Source organism: Bacillus rossius, chromosome 1 (genome assembly GCF_032445375.1).
Source record: "Bacillus rossius redtenbacheri isolate Brsri chromosome 1, Brsri_v3, whole genome shotgun sequence".
Lineage (NCBI taxonomy): Eukaryota > Metazoa > Arthropoda > Insecta > Phasmatodea > Bacillidae > Bacillus > Bacillus rossius.
Window position 1 is genome coordinate 93,998,944 of NC_086330.1, and position 23,645 is coordinate 94,022,588.

General features: G+C 38.8%; 1 protein-coding gene across 1 annotated transcript in view; it reads left to right on the plus strand.

Annotated features, from left to right (window-relative positions):
• Positions 1-3,950: 3,950 nt before the first annotated feature.
• Positions 3,951-23,645, plus strand: part of LOC134540221 (probable ATP-dependent RNA helicase DDX5) — a 166,396-nt gene continuing 146,701 nt past the window's right edge. The window contains exon 1 of the mRNA XM_063382835.1: positions 3,951-4,194. Within this exon, the coding sequence (XP_063238905.1) occupies positions 4,193-4,194 (2 nt within the window). The 5' untranslated portion in view covers positions 3,951-4,192. The remainder of the gene's footprint in view (positions 4,195-23,645) is intronic.

The window sequence follows — 23,645 nt, forward strand, 5'->3', positions numbered from 1 at the left end:
TGCCAGTGGTACGTGCCCTGGGAGCATCCTAACCTGCACTGCGGCGGTTGATAACTCCCGCTGGCTTCCGGCCGCTTCAGGCTGTCGGTGCGTAGCGTTCTCGGCTCCCTGAGGTTGGGGCCCCTCTGTTGTGGTTGGGGTGGTGGTGCCTGGATTGCTAGCAGGTGTCGGCGGTTGGGTGGGCTGCTCCGTTCTCGCTCGTGGCCACCTGCGCTCCTTCCCCACATCTTCTGAACAATTTGCTCCGTCGCCACCGCGAATTGCACGTATTCCATGATGGTGTTTACGTGGGTGACGCGCATGAATGGCTGGAGCTCGTCCTTCAACATTAGGGTGACGGTGGGGAGTGCTCTGGTGGGCTCTGCGAGTGGTGCTATGCGCTTGAAGAGCTGTAGCTTGTTTGTCACGAAGTTCTCAATGGGTTCGCCGTCTCGCTGTGTGTTCCCGTAGAATTGCGCAGTGCATTGCACCATCGTCGCGCCTGCATCGAACCGTTGGCTGAAGGCCTTCGTGAACTCCTGCCACCTTATATCGAAGCGGCCCCATAGGCGCCACCAGGTCAGGGCGCTTCGCCGCAGCTGTTCGCTGGTCCGCTCGGGCCACACGTCTTTTGGCGTTCCGCTTTGCGTGAGTCGGATTTCGCACTGGTGGAGGTATGCGCGAGGGGCCTCGTGAGGCGCACCACTGAATTCTGGTAACCTCGATGAGTATGGGGCGGTTCGCACCTACTCCATGCGTGCATTGGTGGGTCGCGTTGCAATGTCGTGCCCAATCGGTTGTGCTGTGGTTTGGTGTGGGGGCATGCCGTAACACGTGTTTGGCTTGTACCCTGTGACTGGCACTGTCAGTGTGGGTTGTGGTGGTATTGTATACACTGTCTCTACTTTTTCCTTCCAAATCTTCTTCCAGTCTATGTTCCACTTTTCGTGGTTCGCTTGGTTGGTTGGTGACGTGGTATTGGTTTGCGATGCGCATTGGCACCTGCTTTGTTAAGGCAGTGAGCCTGTCAGCAAGTCGGTGGTTCTCGGTTGCTTGCAGTGTGCGCATGTCCCGTTTGATGTTTGGTGAAACATAGTTGTTTTGCGACTCTTGGTGCTTTGGACAGCTGTTATCGATGATGTGCCTCGTGCGCCTTAGCAGATCTGCGGGCTGGGTGCCCGGACAGCCGCACAAAGCGGAGATCGCGACTGGGAGGGCATGTTGGTTGCGCGTGCTGCTCCAGTGGCTCGGGAGAAGGGGATGGTGCGGACACACGTGTGAAGGTAGGGGCCGAGAGCGCCTGGACTGCCGCACAAAGCGGAGGAACGAACGGGCTAGGTGAAGAAGGGGGAGTGCGTATAGCCGTGTGCAGCGGCGGCCGATAGCGCCCGGACAGCCGCACAAAACTGAGGTCAAGGATGGACACAACGGTGGAGGGGATGCGGATGGGCGTGCGAAGCGACGGCCGAGAGCGCCCGGACAGCCACACAAAGCGGAGGTGAAAAACAGTCGTTGAGGGGAGGGGATGTCGGGCTGTGGCGTCGCGCTCCTGCGTCGCGAAGGTCGTGAAGCGGGTGGCTGACGGGGGGTGGGGAAAAGCTCCTATGTCCTCTCACCTCGCCGCGCCGTCTGTCTGCTGAACCTGATCCGTTAACGCTCGCAAAATGGCCGTTTCGTGCCCGCTTTGTCGTCCGAGTTGGGAATGGCTTGAAGAATTCTGTTTTGAGATTTCTTCTGGTTTGTTTTACGTCCTGTTTTGCTTGACGGGTGTTTCTCTTGCTGATTTATTTTGCACCATTTGCCACATGCAGGGGCGCCATTTGCCATCACCCGGGGTTTCGTGTGCGATTCCCGCGGCGAGTCTAAGGAGCTGTACGTGAAATTTGGGGTGTTTTCCGGGAGGGCGCCAAGCTAGCTCTGTCGTCTAACTGTGAGTGGGTCGATAGGCCCCAGTGTATCCCCTAGACTCAGTGGCTTGAATTGGAAAGTAGCGACGGCCGGGTTAATCCCTGCACCGTAGAAAAAAAAACCGACCCGGAGTCGCGTGGGGAGTTGCGTTGAAAAAGGAATTTGGTGATGACTATAGTTACCAGTCGTGAAGAATCAGAGAGACAAAACTTGAAGGCTCCCCACGGTACTCGAATGTCCGCTCCGGGCTGCGAGCTGATCAGAACTGTCTCAGGGGTTGGCGTGCGGAGGGGGGAACACTCCCTCCATGCGCCAAGGTTACGCCGCTCGTCTCATCTGGGTGGAGACTTGGCGAGGGTTATGACCCACCAGAAGGAGCTAGTACTGCGGACTGAGGCCGGGCTAATGGCCTTCGGTCGGTACGAAATCAAAGTAAATATTCTATAGAGGTTTCGGGTGGGTAGTATACTTTGAAGAGTGACCTTGTGGAGTTCAATGAGAGTGGAGGATAACAAGAGTTGTATCACACCTTCCAACTCATATAAAAGGTCAGAGGGAAGTGTGACCTTATTTTCCTATAGACTTCCAAAATTATCGAGTGCTTCAAGAAGGTCCGAAAGCTGATTCTCTTTTCTACTTATAGTTAGAATGGATAAAAGCTTGAATGTTGCGGAAATGAAAAGTTGTCGTGGTCTGGTCGACTAGTTCCTGACAATGCTGCTGTACTGCCGGCTACTCAGGGTTCGGTAGAGAGGGGGTTCAGGCCGCGTGGCCGAGGAACTTAGTCTCCAGAGATTAAATGAAAACAATTCTAATAAAGTTTGATGGTCCTTTATGCACAAGACCCCGAACATTTTACATGGGGCTGCCACGTTTCCGCCTGTGACTAATTCGAGGTGGGTCGAAACCCGGTTCCGCGCACTGATCCAGTTAAGAAAATTACGGGACGTCCCGCCCGTGATGACTATCACTCCCACGGTAAAGAATATACTCCTTAAGACCCGCGCGTGGTAGGATGTCTGTCTGACTGTATTCTGCACAGGTCAGAAAGAAATTAAAAGAAAAAAATAACACAGAACCTAAGACTGCAAATGACCAGGATAAAACAAAGAATCGCGACTCGCCCGAATTGACAACAGCCCACGCGTGTGCGAAAAGTAAAAGGAAAACTCGCGACCGTGGTTACTCAACGACAAGCTCGACTGCAAAGTATATGAAATCGTCTCCGCACGGCAAAAGTCTAGTGGTTCTGCAAATACCGCGCCCGCTTGCCTCACCGTCCCGGAGCGACGTCCTCAAGACGTCCATCGCCTCTTGTGCCGGGTCCACGACTGCCCTCCCACTCTCCTGCCGCGCCTGAGCGCCCGCGTCTCCCCCCTTCTCCGCGAGCCCGCGGAACACGCTGATTGGTCACAGGCGGAAGCCGCGGCCTTGGCGCCCGGTGAACAATTAAAAACTTTCAAAATACAAAACCCTTCAATACAAAATTAATTAAAATAAAATATAAGCAAAAATATGTACAAAAACGTAACACAAAAATATATTTAAAATAAAATAATAAGTCATATCCTGTAAAGCAAACATACGTCGCACGTCTCCGACACTTGCGTCGCACAACACACTCAAGAGATGGCGCTGGCGAGGCATAACGGCCTGAAGGAGCCGGGGAGACACCTGGGTCGACTTCAAAGTATTATGTTGTCCGACGAGGAGCTGTTTCTATAGTGTGTATTGAATTGTTAATTAAGATATATTTGGAATTTTTTTCAATTTTTTTTTTTAACAATTTCCTTTCATTCCTTTTTTTTTAGATTCATTTTGTATTGTATAAATGTTTCTTAATAATTTTTCAAATAAATTTTCCTAAAAAAAAATGTTTATCGTTGGTTATTGATTAGTTTATATTCATAATTTGTGAGAGTTATTGTAAAGTAGTTGTAACATATCGTTCGTGAATTCGTATTTAATTTACGATCTTGTTGAACTCCTGCAGTAATTTAATTTATATTTTTTTCTATATCTTTTAATCCAAATATAGGTAAATAATTACATTCAAATATCCTGTTGACTCTGGTGGTTGTGCACTATGGTTGACTTGTAATAGAACTCGATTTGTAGATTCAATTCGTTTGTTATTTATTATATGAGACTATTTCTTCTTCTGTGAGATATAAAACTGTTGCTGTCAATTGTATTTAAATATTGATTTATTTGGGTTACAGGTTTACTTTTGACCTATTTCACATACAAGGTAGTAGGATTTAATAATCTCACTTGGCATCTTCGGAATTTTTCTTGGGAAGCCATGTAAGTACTGGTGTGTTTGTAATTGATTTTGTAGTTACTAGTGGTTATTATTAGATATTTTTCAGGTTACATATATAATGAAATGTTCCAATGGCTAAATATGTATTGTACGGATTAGCGCCAAAAAAAATCATACAAATATGAAATAACTTTCATTATATGATATCTTACGTCCTCTTTTCAGAACCGCCTGCGGAGATAAAAAATTCCAATTACTTTTGGAGATATCCAATTTTTTAATTTTCATATTTGGGCAATATTTGTAAAAAAAAATTTTAAAATTCCAAAAATACCTTTATTCTGTGCTATTTAACTTCCTCTTTTCATTAAACCCGGCGGAGATCAGAAATTCCAAATACTTTAGGAGATATGGAATTTTTTAATTTTCATGCTGTGCACTGATGTGGCGTTCAGCGGGAAGCCTACGATTCACTCATTTTTCTGGACATACCCGAATACTCACGTTGGCAAGCCTTCTTTTCTTAAAATAAGCAAGAAGTAATTAAAAATACTTTAAAACACTGTGGATGGTTGGTTATATTAGGTAAGTATAGCTACATTAAAAAAACTGTAAAATCATTTTATGGTTGCTTAGCAAATAACTTTTTAATATGTAGCTATCCAGCGCTAGGAAACCGTTTACATGATTTCACAGTATTTTTAATGTAGCTATCCTAACCAAATCAACCATCCACAATGTTTTGAAGTATTTATAATGTAGCTAACATAACCTAATTGACCATTAGTTTTCATGAGTTGCATATTTATTTACAATAAACAAAAAAAAACCCGAAGATGCACGATCGGGCGTTGGCCTCTCGTCTGTTGAAAGAAGGCTTGCCAACGTGAGTATTCGGGTATGTCCAGAAGGATGAGTGAATCGTAGGCTTCCCGCGTTTCCACCATTGTTGCTTGTTTACAAGTATGATTTTTTTTTTTTTTTTTCGCGACGTAGTTGAACGACTACATCACGTAAAAAGAAAATTACGTGAGTTCCTACTGTTCATCCTTTTTCCCGGTTTGTTAGGTCAGGTCAGCTATATTATAAATACTTTAAAAGTAAACAACCATTAAAATTAATTTTATTATTTTTAATGTCCGTTCAGTTTCAAAGTATTTATACTGTAGCTGACCTGACCTAATCTACCTTTGTCCCGTTTTGTTAGATCAGGTCAGTTACATTATAAATACTTAAAACTATACAAGTAAAATTAATTAATATTATTTTTAATTTCCGTTTATTTTGAAGTATTTATCATGTAACTAACCTTACCTAATGGAAAATTTCTGTTATTTAGGCATTCACGCACACACGGCAAAATATAAAATGGCGTCTGTTGAATGATTACATAGGGCTTGTATTGCAAAATAAGAACGGCGATATCTCCAAAAGTAATTGGAATTTTTAATCTCCGCAGGCGGTTTTGAAAAGAGGACGTAAAAGAGCATATAATGAAAGTTATTTCATATTTGTACGATTTTTTTTGGCGCTAATCCGTACAATACAGATTTACCAAAAAAACTGTAAAATCATTTTATGGTTGCTTAGCAAATAACTTTTTAATATGTAGCTATCCAGCGCTAGGAAACCGTTTACATGATTTCACAGTATTTTTAATGTAGCTATCCTAACCAAATCAACCATCCACAATGTTTTGAATATTTATAATGTAGCTAACATAACCTAATTGACCATTAGTTTTCATGAGTTGCATATTTATTTACAATAAACGGTAAATATTTACTTGGGCGGTATTTCCGAAAAAAAATGTTAAAAATCCGAAAATACCTTTATTTTATGCTCTTCAACTTCCTCTTTTCATTAAAAGTGGCGGAGGTAAGAAATTCCAAATACGTTAGGAGATATCGAATTTTTAAATTTCAGCACAAAACCAGCGCATTCCTGTGGCGTGCGTGCACCATTGTTTCTTGTTTACGTACGAGTATTTTTGAAGAAATTTAAAAATTCGATATCTCCTAAAGTATTTGGAATTTCTAATCTCCGCCGCTTTTAATGAAAAGAGGAAGTTGAAGAGCATAAAATAAAGGTATTTTCGGATTTTTAACATTTTTTTTCGGAAATACCGACCAAGTAAATATTTACCCAATAAACAAAAAAAAACCGAAGATGCACGATCGGGCGTTTGCCTCTCGTCTGTTGAAAGAAGGCTTGCCAACGTGAGTATTCGGGTATGTCCAGAAGGATGAGTGAATCGTAGGCTTCCCGTGTTGACCATTGTTGCTTGTTTAGAAGTATGTTTTTTTTTTCCGTGACGTAGTTGAACGACTACATAACGTAAAAAGAAAATTACGTGAGTTCCTACTGTTCATCCTTTTTCCCGGTTTGTTAGGTCAGGTCAGTTACATTATAAATACTTAAAACTATACAAGTAAAATTAATTGATATTATTTTTAATTTCCGTTTATTTTGAAGTATTTATAATGTAACTAACCTTACCTAATGGAAAATTTCTGTTAAATAGGCATTCACGCACACACGGCAAAATATAAAATGGCGTCTGTTGAATGATTACATGGGGCTTGTATTGCAAAATAAGAACGGCGATATCTCCAAAAGTAATTGGAATTTTTAATCTCCGCAGGCGGTTTTGAAAAGAGGACGTAAAAGAGCATATAATGAAAGTTATTTTATATTTGTACAATTTTTTTTGGCGCTAATCCGTACAATACATATTTACCTTCCAATGAAAAGGATTAGCATCTTAAAACAACTGGACCAACTGCCGAGATTTTTTTCTTTTTAAATGTGGTTATGTGCGAAAGGGGAGGGTGCGGTGGGGTTCAGAGTTATTTATTGATTTCCTATGTCTCAAACCGTGTAACTTTTTCTAGATGAAATCTGGGTGGAATGGAACAATATTTTCGTAAAGGTGGTGTAAGCGAAAGGGTAAAATTCTCGTGTCGCGTTGTTTCCATAAATAAAATAATGAAGTTAGGAAAATACTTTTATCGTACACTTGATTTATCGTACACTTGACTTCTTCTATTTACCTTGGACAATAGGTAAATATTTACTTGGGCGGTATTTCCGAAAAAAAATGTTAAAAATCCGAAAATACCTTTATTATATGCTCTTCAACTTCCTCTTTTCATTAAAAGCGGCGGAGATTAGAAATTCCAAATACTTTAGGAGATATCAAATTTTTAAATTTCAGCACAAAACCAGCGCATTCCTGTGGCGTGCGTGCACCATTGTTTCTTGTTTACGTACGAGTATTTTTTTTTATTGGATAATGATGTCACGTGATTGTTCGTGATAGGCCAGAATTCAAATTAACTAATACGTGATTATTTAGTTCAATTATTGTTTAAAACGGTGTTTAATTACCGCCTCCAACTTAGGTGAGTTTTTAACGTTTCTAATTTTAAAGTCTTATTTGTTATTTTGATATTGTTGCGCAAGTAATAAGTAACAAAAAAATTTACGTCAGTTGTTACTGTACATCCTTTGTTACGGGTTTGTTAGGTAAGGTCAGTTACATTATAAATAATTTAAAACTAAGGAATAATTAAAATTAATTCACATTATTTTTAATATCACCTTAGTTTGAAAGTATTTATAATGTAACTGACCTGACATAATCGACCATTTTAGTTTACTGTTCACCCTTTGTCCGGGTTTGTTTGGTCAGGTCAGTTACATTATAAATATTTTAAAACTAAACAGCCATTAAAATTAATTCACAAAATAATTTTTAATGTCGGCTTAGTTTGAAAGTATTAATAATGTAACTGACCTGACCTAATCAACCATTTTATTAATTACGCATTCACGATTCACGTATTCACGTCTCACGAACACACGGCAAAATAACAAAAATGGCGCCGCTGTAATGGTTCCACAGGTCTTGTATTGCAAAATTAAAAAATTCGATATCTCCTAAAGTATTTGGAATTTCTTATCTCCGCCGCTTTTAATGAAAAGAGGAAGTTGAAGAGCATATCATAAAGGTATTTTCGGATTTTTAACATTTTTTTTTGCAAATACCGCTCAACTACATATGATGAAATTTAAAAATTCAATATCTCCTAACGTATTTGGAATTTCTTACCTCCGCCACTTTTAATGAAAAGAGGAAGTTAAAGAGCATAAAATAAAGGTATTTTCGGATTTTTAACATTTTTTTTCGGAAATACCGCCCAAGTAAATATTTACCGGACAATATTCTTAAAGCGCGGCATTTCCGTGAAATAATAATAAAATTCTGGGTAAATATATAGAGTAGCGTTATATGCAAAAAAAAATGCTAAAAATCCGAAAATACTTTCATTCTATGTTCTTTCACTTCCTCTTTTCAAATCAACCGGCGGAGATAAGAAATTCCAAATACTTTAGGAGATATCAAATTTTTTAATTTTGAACATGTAGAGTAGCGGTTTTTGCGGAAAAAAAATTCTAAAAATCTGATATTACTTTTATTATATGCTCTTTCACTTCCTCTTTTCATTATAACTGGCGGAGATAAGAAATTCCAAATACTTTAGGAGATATCGAATTTTTAAATTTAGCAATACAACACCTGTACAACCATTTGAACGACGCCATTTTTGTTATTTTGCTGTGTGTTCGTGAATGCGTAATAAATAAATTGGTCGATTAGGTCAGGTCAGTTACATTATTAATACTTTCAAACTAAGCGGACATAAAAAATAATGTGAATTAATTTTAATGGCTGTTTAGTTTTAAAATATTTATAATGTAACTGACCTGACCAAACAAACCATGACAAAGGATGATCAGTAGGAACTAAAATGGTCGATTAGGTCAGGTCAGTTGCATTATGAATACTTTCAAACTAAGCGTACATTAAATAAATATAGTTTAAAAACTAAAGAAACATGCTTTTAAAGATTATCAAACTAAAAAGTTAAAAATAATTTTAAAATTTAATTTATGACAATAGTATTAAGCAATACTAGTATAAATGAGAAAAAAGCTTGAGGCGCTTTGTGCCATATTTTTTGTATATTAAGCGCCCCATGCTTTTTTCTCATTTATACTAGTATTGCTTATATACTACTATTGTCATAAATTAAATTTTAAAATTATTTTTAACTTTTTAGTTTGATAATCTTTAAAAGCATGTTTCTTTAGTTTTTTAAACTATATTTATTTTTAACTTTTTAGTTTGATATTCTTTAAAAGCATGTTTTTTTAGTTTTTTAAACTATATTTATATATATTTATCATAGGGAAATGAGTTACCGACACTACTTATTACCATCTGAGATAACTATTTGGAGTTGCAACGTCACAAAGAAATGGTAAAGTCTCTCCGAATCATTTACAGTTAGATGTATGGATATAATCTTAGAATTTACCGGAAAAAAAAACATTTTTTGGTAAATATGTAGTGTACGGATTAGCGCCAAAAAAAATCGTACAAATATGAAATAACTTTCATTATATGCTCTTTTACGTCCTCTTTTCATAACCGCCTGCGGAGATAAGAAATTCCAAATACTTTAGGAGATATCAAATTTTTTAATTTTCATATTTGGGCAATATTTGTAAAAAAAAATTTTAAAATTCCAAAAATACCTTTATTCTGTGCTATTTAACTTCCTATTTTCATTAAACCCAGCGGAGATCAGAAATTCCAAATACTTTAGGAGATATGGAATTTTTTAATTTTCATGCTGTGCACTGATGCGGCGTTCAGCGGGAAGCCTACGATTCACTCATTTTTCTGGACATACCCGAATACTCACGTTGGCAAGCCTTCTTTTCTTAAAATAAGCAAGAAGTAATTAAAAATACTTTAAAACATTGTGGATGGTTGGTTATATTAGGTAAGTATAGCTACATTAAAAAAACTGTAAAATCATTTTATGGTTGCTTAGCAAATAACTTTTTAATATGTAGCTATCCAGCGCTAGGAAACCGTTTACATGATTTCACAGTATTTTTAATGTCGCTATCCTAACCAAATCAACCATCCACAAGGTTTTAAAGTATTTATAATGTAGCTAACATAACCTAATTTACCATTAGTTTTCATGAGTTGCATATTTATTTACAATAAACAAAAAAAAAACCCAAAGATGCACGATCTGGCTTTGCCTCTCGTCTGTTGAAAGAAGGCTTGCCAACGTGAGTATTCGGGTATGTCCAGAAGGATGAGTGAATCGTAGGCTTCCCGCGTTGACCATTGTTGCTTGTTTACAAGTATGTTTTTTTTTTTTTCGCGACGTAGTTGAACGTCTACATCACGTAAAAAGAAAATTACGTGAGTTCCTACTGTTCATCCTTTTTCCCGGTTTGTTAGGTCAGGTCAGCTACATTATAAATACTTTAAAACTAAACAACCATTAAAATTAATTTTTATTATTTTTAATGTCCGTTCAGTTTCAAAGTATTTATACTGTAGCTGACCTGACCTTATCTACCTTTGTCCCGTTTTGTTAGGTCAGGTCAGTTACATTATAAATACTTAAAACTATACAAGTAAAATTAATTGATATTATTTTTAATTTCCGTTTATTTTGAAGTATTTATAATGTAACTAACCTTACCTAATGGAAAATTTCTGTTAAATAGGCATTCACGCACACACAGCAAAATATAAAATGGCGTCTGTTGAATGATTACATAGGGCTTGTATTGCAAAATAAGAACGGCGATATCTCCAAAAGTAATTGGAATTTTTTATCTCCGCAGGCGGTTATGAAAAGAGGACGTAAAAGAGCATATAATGAAAGTTATTTTATATTTGTACGATTTTTTTTGGCGCTAATCCGTACACTACATATTGACCCTTTTTTTTTTTTTTTTCGGCGTGGCCGGGAGTAGAACCCACGATCGCTGAATCCGAAAGCTGACGTCACAGAAGTCGCGCGCCTTAGACCGCTTGGCTAACAAACGTAATGAAATTGGTGGGACATTTTACAGTGATGAGCCACTCACTCTTAGTCGAAAGAGTTACAGACGGACAGACAAACAAACATACAGGTGAAGCTAATATAAAGCATGTAAAATAATATGATTTAATTTCAATGGTTCTTTAGTTTTAAAGTATTTATAATGTAACTGACCTGACCTAACAAACCCGGACAAATGATGAACATTAACAACTCACGTAAATTTTTTTTGTTACTTATTACTTGCGAAACAATATCCAAATAAAAAATAAGACTTTAAAATTAGAAACGTTAAAAGCCCACCTAAGTTGGAGGCGGGTACATTTCCTTTGCCATTAGAAGGAAATGATGTAGTCGTTCACGTACGTCGCAATACCTCCGACGGAACATTAAAAAATAAATAAATAATCACGCATTGGTTCGTTTGAATACTGGCAAATCACGGAACTGTCACGTGACAAAATTGTCCAATAAGAAACATAATAGATACTCGTAAACAAGAAACAATGGTAATCGCAGCATGAATACGCAGGTATTGTGATGAAAATTAAAAAATTCGATATCTCCTAAAGTATTTGGAATTTCTTATCTCCGCCGGTTGATTTGAAAAGAGGAAGTGAAAGAGCATAGAATTAAAGTATTTTCGGATTTTTAGCATTTTTTTTTCGCATATACCGCGACTCTATATGTTTACCAAATTCTGAAAATACTTTTATCAAACAAGATGTTCCTGTGTTTACTCTGGAAACAGCATGTTTATATTCCAACAGGTTTCTTAGATATTACAGTTTATAGCTTACATTACAATACCTGTGTATTGACGTGGGTAAATATGTAGTTGAGCGGTATTTGCGAAAAAAAATGTTAAAAATCCGAAAATACCTTTATTAGATGCTCTTCAACTTCTTCTTTTCATTAAAAGCGGCGGAGATAAGAAATTCCAAATACTTTAGGAGATATCGCCATTCTTATTTTGCTATACAAGACCTGTGTAATCAATCGAACGTCGCCATTTTTTTTATTGCCATGTGTTTTTGAATGCCTAATTAATGAAAATGGTCGATTAGGTCAGGTCAGTTACATTATAAATTCTTTGAAACTAGGCTACATTAAAAATAATATGAATTAATTTCAATGGTTCTTTAGTTTTAAAGTATTTATAATGTAACTGACCTGACCTAACAAACCGGGACAAAGGTTGAACAGTAACAACTCACGTAAAATTTTTTTGTTACTTATTACTTGCGCAACAATAACAAATAAGACTTTAAAATTAGAAACATTAAAAACTCAATTAAGTTGGAGGCGGTAATTAAACACCGTTTTAAACAATGAAAGAACTAAATAATCACGTATTGGTTCATTTGAATTCTGGCCTATCACGAACAATCACGTGACATCATTATCCAATAAAATAATTGATACTCGTAAACAAGAAACAATGATGAAATCCACATGAACGCACTGGTATAATTGTGATGAAATTTAAAAATTCGATATCTCCTAAAGTATTTGGAATTTCTTATCTCCGCCGCTTTAATAAAAAGAGGAAGTTGAAGAGCATCTAAAGGTATTTTCGGATTTTTAACATTTTTTTTCGCAAATACCGCTCAACTACATATGATGAAATTTAAAAATTAGATATCTCCTAAAGTATTTGGAATTTCTTACCTCCGCCACTTTTAATGAAAAGAGGAAGTTAAAGAGCATAGAATAAAAGTATTTTGGGATTTCTAACATTTTTTTTCGCAAATACCGCCCAACTACATATTTACCTTGACGTGGCCTCCACCATTTTGTTTTAACTTTTATATGTTAATTTAGGGACGTTTAAACATTTTAGCTCACAGTATATGAGCCATTCCATGTCAAATCAACCAAGGTCCCAACTAGGTCAGTAGCATTAAACATCCAATTCGGAAATAATTCCTACAAAAGGTTTTTTTGTTTCAATGGCTTCATTTGTGACCCAATATGACTCTCCTAAGTTTTCCCCCTCGGGGGAGTTGTGGAAAAGTGGTGGGGGGTGAAAATGTACCCCCAAAAGGGGTGTTTTTACGGTTTTTTGCTTTTATCTCCCACACTAAACAAAATATTTGAAAAGTACATTTCATAAGAGTTATAGAGCATTAATTTCTGCGTTGAATGGTACCAAGAACAATTTTTTTGGACAATTCTTTACCAAACTACAGCAGCTGAAACTTTGACCAATTTTCAAGATCAGTGTAAATGGTTGGTTTTAACTACAGGTTATAGACGATGTCTTATTAAAAAAGAAAAATTAGCCAATTTGCCCAACTGTCAACATTAATTACAATGGTTGTTTTAACTTCAGGTACAGAATTTGGTCACAAACAGGATAACAGTAATATACTATACAAAATTAGTATATTTATATTGACATGAAAATATGTCACTAAATTAAAACATATATACATAATGGGTGAATATAAGATTTAAATAATAGACGTGCTGAAATTAAATTAAAGTCTTCGACGTTTCTCTGCCGTTGGACTACTGGGCTCAACATTTTGGTCGATGTCTGACACTTCTGATTCATTGTCAGTCAAAATGTCGAGGTCTCCATACACATCTTCGTCGGCATCTTCCAATAATTCTACCAGTTGGAGGGCGTTTGTGCATGAGGTCCACTTGCAACTGGCACATATTATCGAACATTTCAAACCTGCGTTCCTGCAGCCGCAAGCACCTGCACACCCTTTGCTCTTGCAAGAAATCTTCATCAGAAGCGACTATGGAGCTGGTTCCATGGAGGTAAGAACAGGGGCAAGTCCAAAGTTGGACTGCTGCCATCCCCACTGGAGCGGATCCATCTGGTTCCCTAACCACATTTGAACTTGGAGGTAGGTTCTGAAGCAATGTTGGCGAGCTGCTTCCGTGGGTGGTGGTAGGGAAGCCAAATTTAATTTATATTTTACGAGGGATTTGGCAAACAGGTCAAACCGCACCTTGTCCAGATTGTCCTCTGTTCTACCGCCATAGAGGGTGGTCAAAAATCATTGCTCAGCTTCTGCAATTGCTTGAGGTTGTGAATAGTGATCAAAGAAGGGTTTGATGTCCTCTAAAAGGTGCTCATTCTTAGCCACATGTTTCACTATTTTCTTCTTGCCCAGCTTGTAAAATGAAGTGGTGTCGCAACCACTAATGACGTGGAGGAAAATGAGGACCTTTTTCAGGTCGTCGGCGAGTTTACAACTCTGGTGAGTGAATATTTTTTGTGGTGTTGTTCCTCTTCCTGGTTTGAGGTAATAAATGTTAGCCGATGGTGTAGCTAGAGCAGTGAGGATGACCAACAAATCCGTATCCTCACCGACTAGAGCAACCTTCTCATGACTATGGGCAACTTCGATGGCTGTGGTGACGATCATGTGGTCTGCATCCTCACGCGCTTGCTTCCTTGTTCCTGTCATTTGAAAGAAATTGCTCCTGGGTCATCGTCACCACCATTGACTTTGTGAAGATTACCTCAGGAGCAATGTGCCTCTTTATTCTGCGGAGCCGCTCTGCAGATTTGATGCTTTTGGTACGCAGGTCTTCGGAGTAGCCATCAAAAACCACAGTGGTAGCTTTTATGTTGTAGTGGCGTTTCAAGTAATCAACATACTTGTTGATAATACATTGAAAGGCATCGCCATTCTTCCATACCACTCGGTGTAATAAAAATCCTCCATCAATGACGTGAGCCGCTCCATCGAGGTTAACTTCTCCTACAGGATCAAAAAAGGTCATAAAGTACAGACTTAGATGCCATCCTCATTCCAACCTCATCGAATAGAGACAGGGGATATAGTGCCAGCTCGTATTGGAAGAATTCCCTTAGCTCTTCATCAGATTTCTTGAGGAGTGCGATACAGTGAAATATTGTCTCAGGATTGACTGGTACATCCTCCCCATGAATGGTAAACTTTGACTTGAAACCTTGAATGTTCATGACACGATTCTTTCTGACAAACTTGATTTGGTCAAAGTTTTGTCCCACCAAGGTAAGCATTGACGAATTCCCAATTTCAAAGGCTCTGTGACAGTTTATTGATTCATCTCCCATGACACCTGTACTGATGGACATCATGAAGTCGCTTGCTGGAAAAGGATCGTTAGGTTGAAACCACTCCACAAACTTCTGTACATCTCCATTATCACACTGGACTCTAGCATCTCTGGCATCAATATGCTGCTCTGAGGTGGTGAATGAAACCCCGCTAAAATCCTCGACCTGTTGTGCCACTGTTGTAACTATTGGCATGGTGACTGCCCATCTGCTGAGAGTACTATCTGAAACACCATGACCATGACTAAGCCCTCCACTACTTTTTAATGAGCGCATGAGGGTCTGCTCAAAGGTTATGTCAGACCAAATCCCACTCCAAAATTTATCAGATCTTCTGATTGTAAACCATCCATTCAGCACAAACCTCTCATACTCTTTTTGAGATAGTTTCTCTTGTAGGTCCATCATGTCTTGCAGATAGATCTGCGCTGACTTAGCATACAAAAAATGCCCACTTGCATGGAAATAGGGCAACAACTTCTTCACAGTACTCAGATGCAGCTCCCAGTCACCAGTCCTCTCTGCCTGTATGAACTGCTTCATGAGGGTGGTAATTTTGAAGTAGATTGGCAGTGAGACCATTATCCTCCAGTTCTTCTAGTTTCTCAGTGAACAGCTGCTTCAAATATTCGTGATCAAGTTCTTCCAAGGGAGTCTTTGAATGGGAAGGTTCTTCTGAGTCCTCATTACCCCTCATTTTCGTAAGGATGACATTTGCAAGAGCCAAATTGGTGCTAGTGTTAAGGTCGAGTTGTGAGCAGGGATTTTTATTTCGGCAGTTGATACCGTGTAGGAATTCTTGTTTGTTTGGCAGTTAGTGCCGTGACTGTTGTTAGATTGTTATCAATCGAATTCATGCCTTTATGTGTTTGCTTCAAGTGTAGTTGAAACCAACCATTTCTGCTATTGTTGAAAACTTGTCCAACGTTAACCTGCTGTAGTTTGGTAACGCGTTGGCCGAAAAATTCGCTCTTGATCCCATTAGACGCAAAATTTAATTATTAAAAAATGTTATGTAAAATAACTGTTTGATAAAAAGGTTAATTCGAAGATATTTAAGAAAAACTGATATTAAAACGAAAATTATTCGTAAAATTAAAAAAAATTGATACGATTTTCACCTTTTGTAATTTACCAACGGGTGGTCCAAATTTTTTTTTCCTGGTTTTATTCTACACAGAATTTAATGCTCTAAAACTTTTATAAAAGGTACTTTTTCAAAATTTTGTTAAGTTCAGGAGATACAAGTGAAAAACTGCAAAAGTATCGCTTTTGGGGGTACATTTTCACCCCCCACCACTTTTCCACAACTCCCCCGAGGGGGAAAACATAGGAGAGTCATATTGGACCATAAATGAAGCCATTAACGCAAAAAAACCTTTTGTAGGAATTATTTCCGAATTGGGTGATTTTTGTGTTTAACGCTACTGGCCTAAACCCGACCTTCTCAGATTTGTATGAAATTTGGTATGGCTGTAGCCCTATTAAATAGTAACATAGAGCAATTTTTATTTTATTTTTATCCCTTCTGGTTTTTTAGTTGTACAATTCCAAACATTGCCAAAATTCAGGGTTTTTTGTTCACGAGCAAATTTTTATTTATTTATAGGTTGAGTTCTAATAAAGCTGGAACAGTGAAAATAAGCTCATTTTTGAGCTTATTTGCTGGGTTTTTAATTTGATATACAACATAAAAACATTAAAAAAATTCACTTTTCAAAAACATTTTAAAAAATGTACTTATATACTGGTTTTTGAAAAACTGTACTTTTAAAATTCTGAAAAAAATATATGTTAAAGAACAACATACAGACTATGAAAGCTGAAAGTTTTATTATGGGATGCCAATGGGATCATATTAAAATGCAATTTTATATAAAAGAGTGGGTCACTATTTTAACCTGCTGCTGTAAGGTAGTAAATTTGCTTTGTAATATCAGTAAATTCAACAATAAAGAAGGCCTTTAAGTAATTTATAATATCAACTACCTAATATTATTAATATCTTTTATTTTGGAAAACACTAATTGTTTGTGGTTTCGTAAGAAAATTTTTCAAAACAGTTATGTAGTTAAAAAATTGTATTGTAGCTTATAAACAAGTAGGACAACTTACCAATTCTGACACTCTGAACTGCACTGCAAATTGTTTTAACTGTTGCAATTGAACTGTCTGATGATTCACATTATTTAGCACATATTAAAAAATATTAGAACACTATATGTAAATATTGTACGGTTTTGAAAATAGTTTACACTGTGCAAACCATCTATAAGGTTGGGGGTTGAACTCATTGAATAAGTCTCGAGCATAGGAGCATTTCACAATGCGAAAGGGTGTATGTTCTTCCAGTGGCAGTTTTTGGATTTAATGTTGCCTTAACATCACTGCTTCTGATATGTAAAATGTCAAGATGGCGAGGAAATGAGAATGATGCTGCCGGTCCATGCGGATGCAAAAAGCTAACCTCAATCTCATTATTTTCGTCACTTATCAAGTACCTACACATGCCATCCACCAGTGGTCATCGTATTTACAGGCAATATAGCCACCATGTGTTATTTTACTGAAGGGTACAGGATCAGTGTCTAAATCAGTAACCAGCACAACTTCACTTTTGTCTGAGTTAGAGTATAGTTTGGTCTTTTGTTTTTTGTCAGAGGAATGTAAGAGTGCAACTTCTGGGTTCCAATGATTGGACAACATTTGTCAAATCTTTCTTTGAGGCTGAGTTCATGTCTTAAATGGTCTTCTGAAGTAGAGAACTGAAAGTGAATACCTTTAATATTTTCTTTAGCAAACAAGTAAAATTGTTCAGGGCTCAGGATCTGGTCAGAGAGAGGTCGTTGAAGACTAGCATGAGCTGTTAGTCTCTTGACAGTCCCACCCACACCATCACTGGCTCCTTTTCCATGGGCAGTAGCAGAAAAATGCCATTCAGCATTGATTCCAAAATCTTCTTCATGATGGCATAAATTAATAAAGTTTTTTTTGTTCTTATAGTGAGCTGCTGTGCTGTCTGAAAAATAGAACATTTTGGTAGGTTTCTTACCAAAATATCCAGTTAAAAAGTCAATTAAATATGATTGGAATAGATGTACTGCCACTGTGTCATGGGTCAAATGCTCAGATATTACAACATAACTGATATGTTTGATTTCATTATCATCATTGTAATAGGCAACAAAAGGGTGGACAGTTGCTTGAGTGTTCGTCAAATGGTAACCTTGAACCTCATCTTGTATTATAAATGTGTAATTTTCTGAAAAATCAGTAACTACCAAAAACTCTCCTACCTTGAGGTCACACTTTCTGTTTTTTTGAAAATTAGATTGTTGTGTTGCAATAAAGGAGTGTCGTTTCAGTTAGTCCAACTATTCAATCAAACAATCTATAAACTCTTCTGTTGGTTGTATCATCGTTCTAAGGAAGTCCAATCAACTGTAACCCACTTTTTGTAAGTTATCTGGTCAATGTTGTTAGAGTCTAGTGTTGTTTCGAAAAACTCTCTTAAAAGTCCAGACCCAGGACAGAATTCACACTCATTGAAGTAGCAGCAAGGCAAAGGGGGATTGCACATAACTCTAGCAATACAATGCTTGTATGTTACTTCTTCTCCGGTTAATTTGGATATTCTGCAACCATCCAGCATAAGTTTGAAGTTCTGATGTGTTGTACAGACACAAACACAGTGCGTGCCACTTCCACCTGCTAACAGACAGTTTGTAGGCCTTAGTTCAGCAAATTTTGAGAAACCTATTTGAACATCCGTGAACTGATTATTAAACTTTGCATAAATTAATTTTAGGTTAGTTAATACTAATCTTTTTTGTACTTGTTCTTTTTCCCCATCCATTACTGTTGCAACAAAGTCCCTTTTTCCAGGCATGGATCTACTAATGTCATCAGAGCAATAAAAGTTTTTCACCAATTCAACAGTTGTTTTATCAAGGACTTTTCCAGGTTTTGGGTTGGGTGATAACAAAATTCCATTCTCTTTAACTAGCTCTTTAACTTTCCTGACCATATAGTTTGAACATGAAAACTCTTCCTGAATTTTTGCTTCTGGCCAACGTTTAGGTAAAACTGTTAACACTGTTATTTTCTCACTTCTGGAAGAACAATTTTTGAATTTTTCTTTTAACTGAAGAATAATTTCAGATTCAGATGTGTTGGCCTCTTTCTTTTCTGGCGATACATTAAGTTCTCATTTTACTGCAGAGGATAATTTTTCAATTTTAGTTTTTGAATAGTTCTTTTCAGCTAAACGCTTTTTCTTAATAGGTGTCTTGCCCAATATTTGCAAAGAGTTGTTCAAACTGTCTATAAAAACATCAGTTATAACGTTCTCTGTTGAGTCTTCAGAACTTTGAGAGCTCTGGGATTCTATTTCTAATTCTGGTTGAGGCCTAGTTACAATTTTTGATATTTTTTTTCTGCATTTGTCACAGACTTTTTGAGTCAGCACTAAAGAAGGTAATTTTTTTATCATACGCTCATTAACATTTTGTAGGTTTTTCTTGTGATTTATGACTGAATGGATTACAGCATAATGCAGAAATTATCGGCATTGCGCATAATTTACTATAATACAGTGTTCTATTGTAACTGAATCAGAAAATAAAATAATAATCACAAAACATAAAGCTAGTAGTTTGCAGTATAGGCATAGACTTATAACTAATACTCAATTGTCCATAATACAGATAACTGGCCTACAAATTGCTACATAGGTACTATGCCCGGCAGTTATCTTGGCGTCTGAGCTCCCTAGTCCTGTCTGGGGGGGAGGGGAGGGCGAAGAGAAAGCGATACCTTATTGTCAAGGTCAGTGGCCAGGTTTGTACTAGCAGCACAGAAAACATTCGGCACGTGACTTCCTACACTACGTAAGTCTGTATCAAGTGGCAACCCTCTGCCTCCACGTTGGCACCACTGTTGGGGGAGGATCGTGGTGACTATGTTGGGAGGGTTCCCCAACCTCTGGTCATAGCACCTCTCTAACTAAAGAGGGCGCTGCCGGGTCTAACTCTGCCTCAGTGCATCCTCAATTGCATGTATGAGACCGGAAATGGTGAAAGGGCTGAATCTGCGGGCAACAGCAGATGCGATAGAAACCTTTCCGGGGGGTTCGACGGCCGAGCCTCGGTGCATCGGTCCCAAAGGGCCCCATAGTGAATGGATCAGGCCCCATGGTAAAGGAGTTCGACTGGGTACGGTGGTTGCGGTGTCGGGCGACCGGGCCTAAAAACGGGCTGTAAACTGCACGGCGAGGTTTCCCCTTTAGCCTTGTAGTCGGTGGAGGTACTGAGGAAACCCCCAGGTGCCTCCTGCCTGGGCACTGTAGTTGCCATTTTCCAGTTGGGGTTGACGGCGGTCGTCGCCCGACGAGTGCAGTTGCATCCGGGCCTTAATCGGCTGTAAACCCGTCGGGCCGAGGTACGAAGGGTCGGAGGGTTTTCCGAGGCGACGAGGACACCTCGTGGCTGCACTCTGAAGCGCGGTGGTCTGGTCAAACTACCGGCGAACAGTCTGCCAACGAGACCAAAAGTTGGTCGTAGTATGGGAAGAATCCACCATGTTTGAATGGTGCCCCGCTGAGGTTTCCTCTAAGGCCCAGGATTCTTGTTGGGAAGGACTCGTACTTGGGAGTGGTGCCCCGAGTGCTTTAGGGGCAGGTATTAGGGTTCCCTAACCCTCTGATGTGCCGGCGTGTTGAGCGACGAGAACTGCTCCAGTTACCAGCCTGGTCAGCTGGGAGAGGTTGGGTAGGCCTCCACCGGACCGCGGGTTCACTGGGTGATTGAGGGGTCCCAGTTGAGAGCGGGAGACTGGGGTAGGCGCCAGAAGTGATGACAACTCCGGAGGGCTAAGGGAGCATCCAACTTTCTGGTTAGCTGAGTGGAGTGGGGGGCCGGAGGTGGTGCATAAACTGAGATGGGTAGCCTCAGTCCCTTTGCATAGCCAAAAGCTCTAACGCTCTTCCTGGTTGCGTATGCGGCGTATCCGCATCCACGCCCGTGGGGGCCCCAGGGTGGTAGGGCCTTACGGCTAAGAGCGCTGGGTTATCAAAGAAAAGGGGGGGAAACCCCTGATGACTTGACTTGACTACGTAAGTCTGTATCCACGCCCGTGGGACCCCAGGGCGCTAAGGCCTTTTGGCTAAGAGCGCTGGGTTACCAAACCAAAAGTGAGAAATCCTATGAATTGTACTTGTACTAAGTAAGTGTACTATTGTGTAAATTGCAGTGGTTGTGCTCGAATATTTGTACACATCTGTCAGGAAAAATAACAAACTATTATCTAAACCTGCAACGTTTTACTTTGTCCCATCAAATATACTTACGGTGTCTGCTAATTATTATGCTAACCAAAATTAATTGAAATGTTGTTAACTCAGTAACTAGCGAAAACCAGACACGATTTATTTTGGAAAACTAGGTCACTTAGTATGTAAAATAAATTTAAAACTATGCTTCTCAATTCATTGTGTTCTTAAAGTTATTTTAAAAAAAAAAGTCTTACAAGAAAAAGCAAACGACCAAAACATTACACAATTGTAGCTCTCCGCGCGAAAGCTATCTCACAGTTGATGACGCAGGAGCCAGGCTAGCCCTTATCGTTCTCCGGTTTCCATACCTAAAACGTGCCATTTAGCACTGGATTTACATTTAACTAAACATGGAGCTTGTTATGTTATATTTGCTGTTTTAACTTCATGTCAGTCGTTTAGGAAACACCTGACTACCAACGTTAATGGCATTTAAAAAATGCTTGTGTATGTGTGGCTTTATATTTTAATGCACCTTTAATCGATTATAAATCGATTAATATATTATAAATATAAATACAATTTGCATTGTACTTCCACTTTAGAATGCATATTATAACCTTCAAAACCTCATATATATTATATGATTTGTTTAATGTAAGTGTGAAGTTCTCTTTCCATGATAATTGATTGTATCAGGTGACGAAAAACAAAATTAAGTTAAAATTGATTACTATTATTACTATTCGATTGTCAGCATTCATAGTGTACAAACAATGCAGAACATATAACTTACAATGTTTAACTTTCCATTTAAGCCACTTTTGCGCTTTTTTGGAGTAATAGCAACTTATACCATAGAATAAACGGTTTTTATTATTTCCCGCTCTCCGCTATGTATCACTTTACCGCACCTCTGCGAGCTGCCACCTTTGCCTTCCATTTTCGGGTAAACACTGAAGGGCGATATTTTCCTAACAGCCACTACACGGCTCTCGGCTACGTGTCGCCTGCTTACCCCCTCTTCTTTCTCCGGTCCCGCTGTCCCCGCACCCTCGCGCTGAGAGACGCCAAGATAACTGCCGGCCACAGTATAGTATATTGTCATCACATCTGAACTAAAACATAAGAATCACTAATAAAACTCAATGAAGAATACTAAACAATTTAACCTGTTACAGTTCGTTATATGAAATAAAAAGATTTTCTTCCTTTTTCATTTGAGAGTTTTATTGTCCGAAAGACGAAACAACTGAATCCAATCACTTTCAATATTTTGCTCACTCATTCAACACATATATCCGCCTGTTGAGAAATGTTCGCAGTTCGGGCGATGAAAATTAAAGAAAACAAACATAGCTTAAATCCATCAGTAACATTTTACTGTGAGTATATGAAATCGGCACGGCCTCAAACCTGGCCGCACCCCACCGAATGTGCCCTCCTCGTCCAGCGATCGACAGACGACTGGTGAGTTCATGACACTGTGTCCTTCACTCAGGGAGGAGAAGTCACATGACCTCACCGACCAATCACACACCTGCTTCATTCACACTACACATCACAAGCCAATAAGAATACACGGCACACCTTGAAAACAGTTTTCTACACACAGAGCCAGGGGCTTCACATTCTCGTGCTCTCTCCCACACCGTGAGACAGCAGTTATCACTCAGTTCCCACGACCAGTGGGGAATCCCAGCTTTTGTCTCTCTCTTACTGGGGAATCACTTACCTCGTTTAGGGTAAAATTTAAATCCCGATTGAACCTGGAGTGGAGTGAGGAATCTAGATTGAAATTTTACTTAAAACACTTTGTTGTGGACTGAAGTTGGAGTGAAGTGAGATCATCCACTCCACTTGTTGAGGTGGACTGGACTGAAGAATCCGGATTGAGATTTTACTTTAAACACGGACTGGAGTGAAAAGAAAACACGCACTAGCAAGCCGCCGCCATGTTGCATTGTTTGTTATTGGTCTCGTTGCATTTCAGGCATAATTTGTGAAAATGGCAAAAAAAAGTGCAGAGGAATGTGTGGACAGAGATGGAAGTAGAGTTATTGTTGGACGTAATGATTGAAAAACATATTTTAAGATTGCTGGACGAAAAACAGTATAGGAAAGGTGAGATATTTGAGTTGGTGAAGGCAAAAATGGACAGTGCGGGGTTCAAAAGAACAACAGAACAGATATCGATTAGATCGCACCACAACATTTTGAGTCCATGTT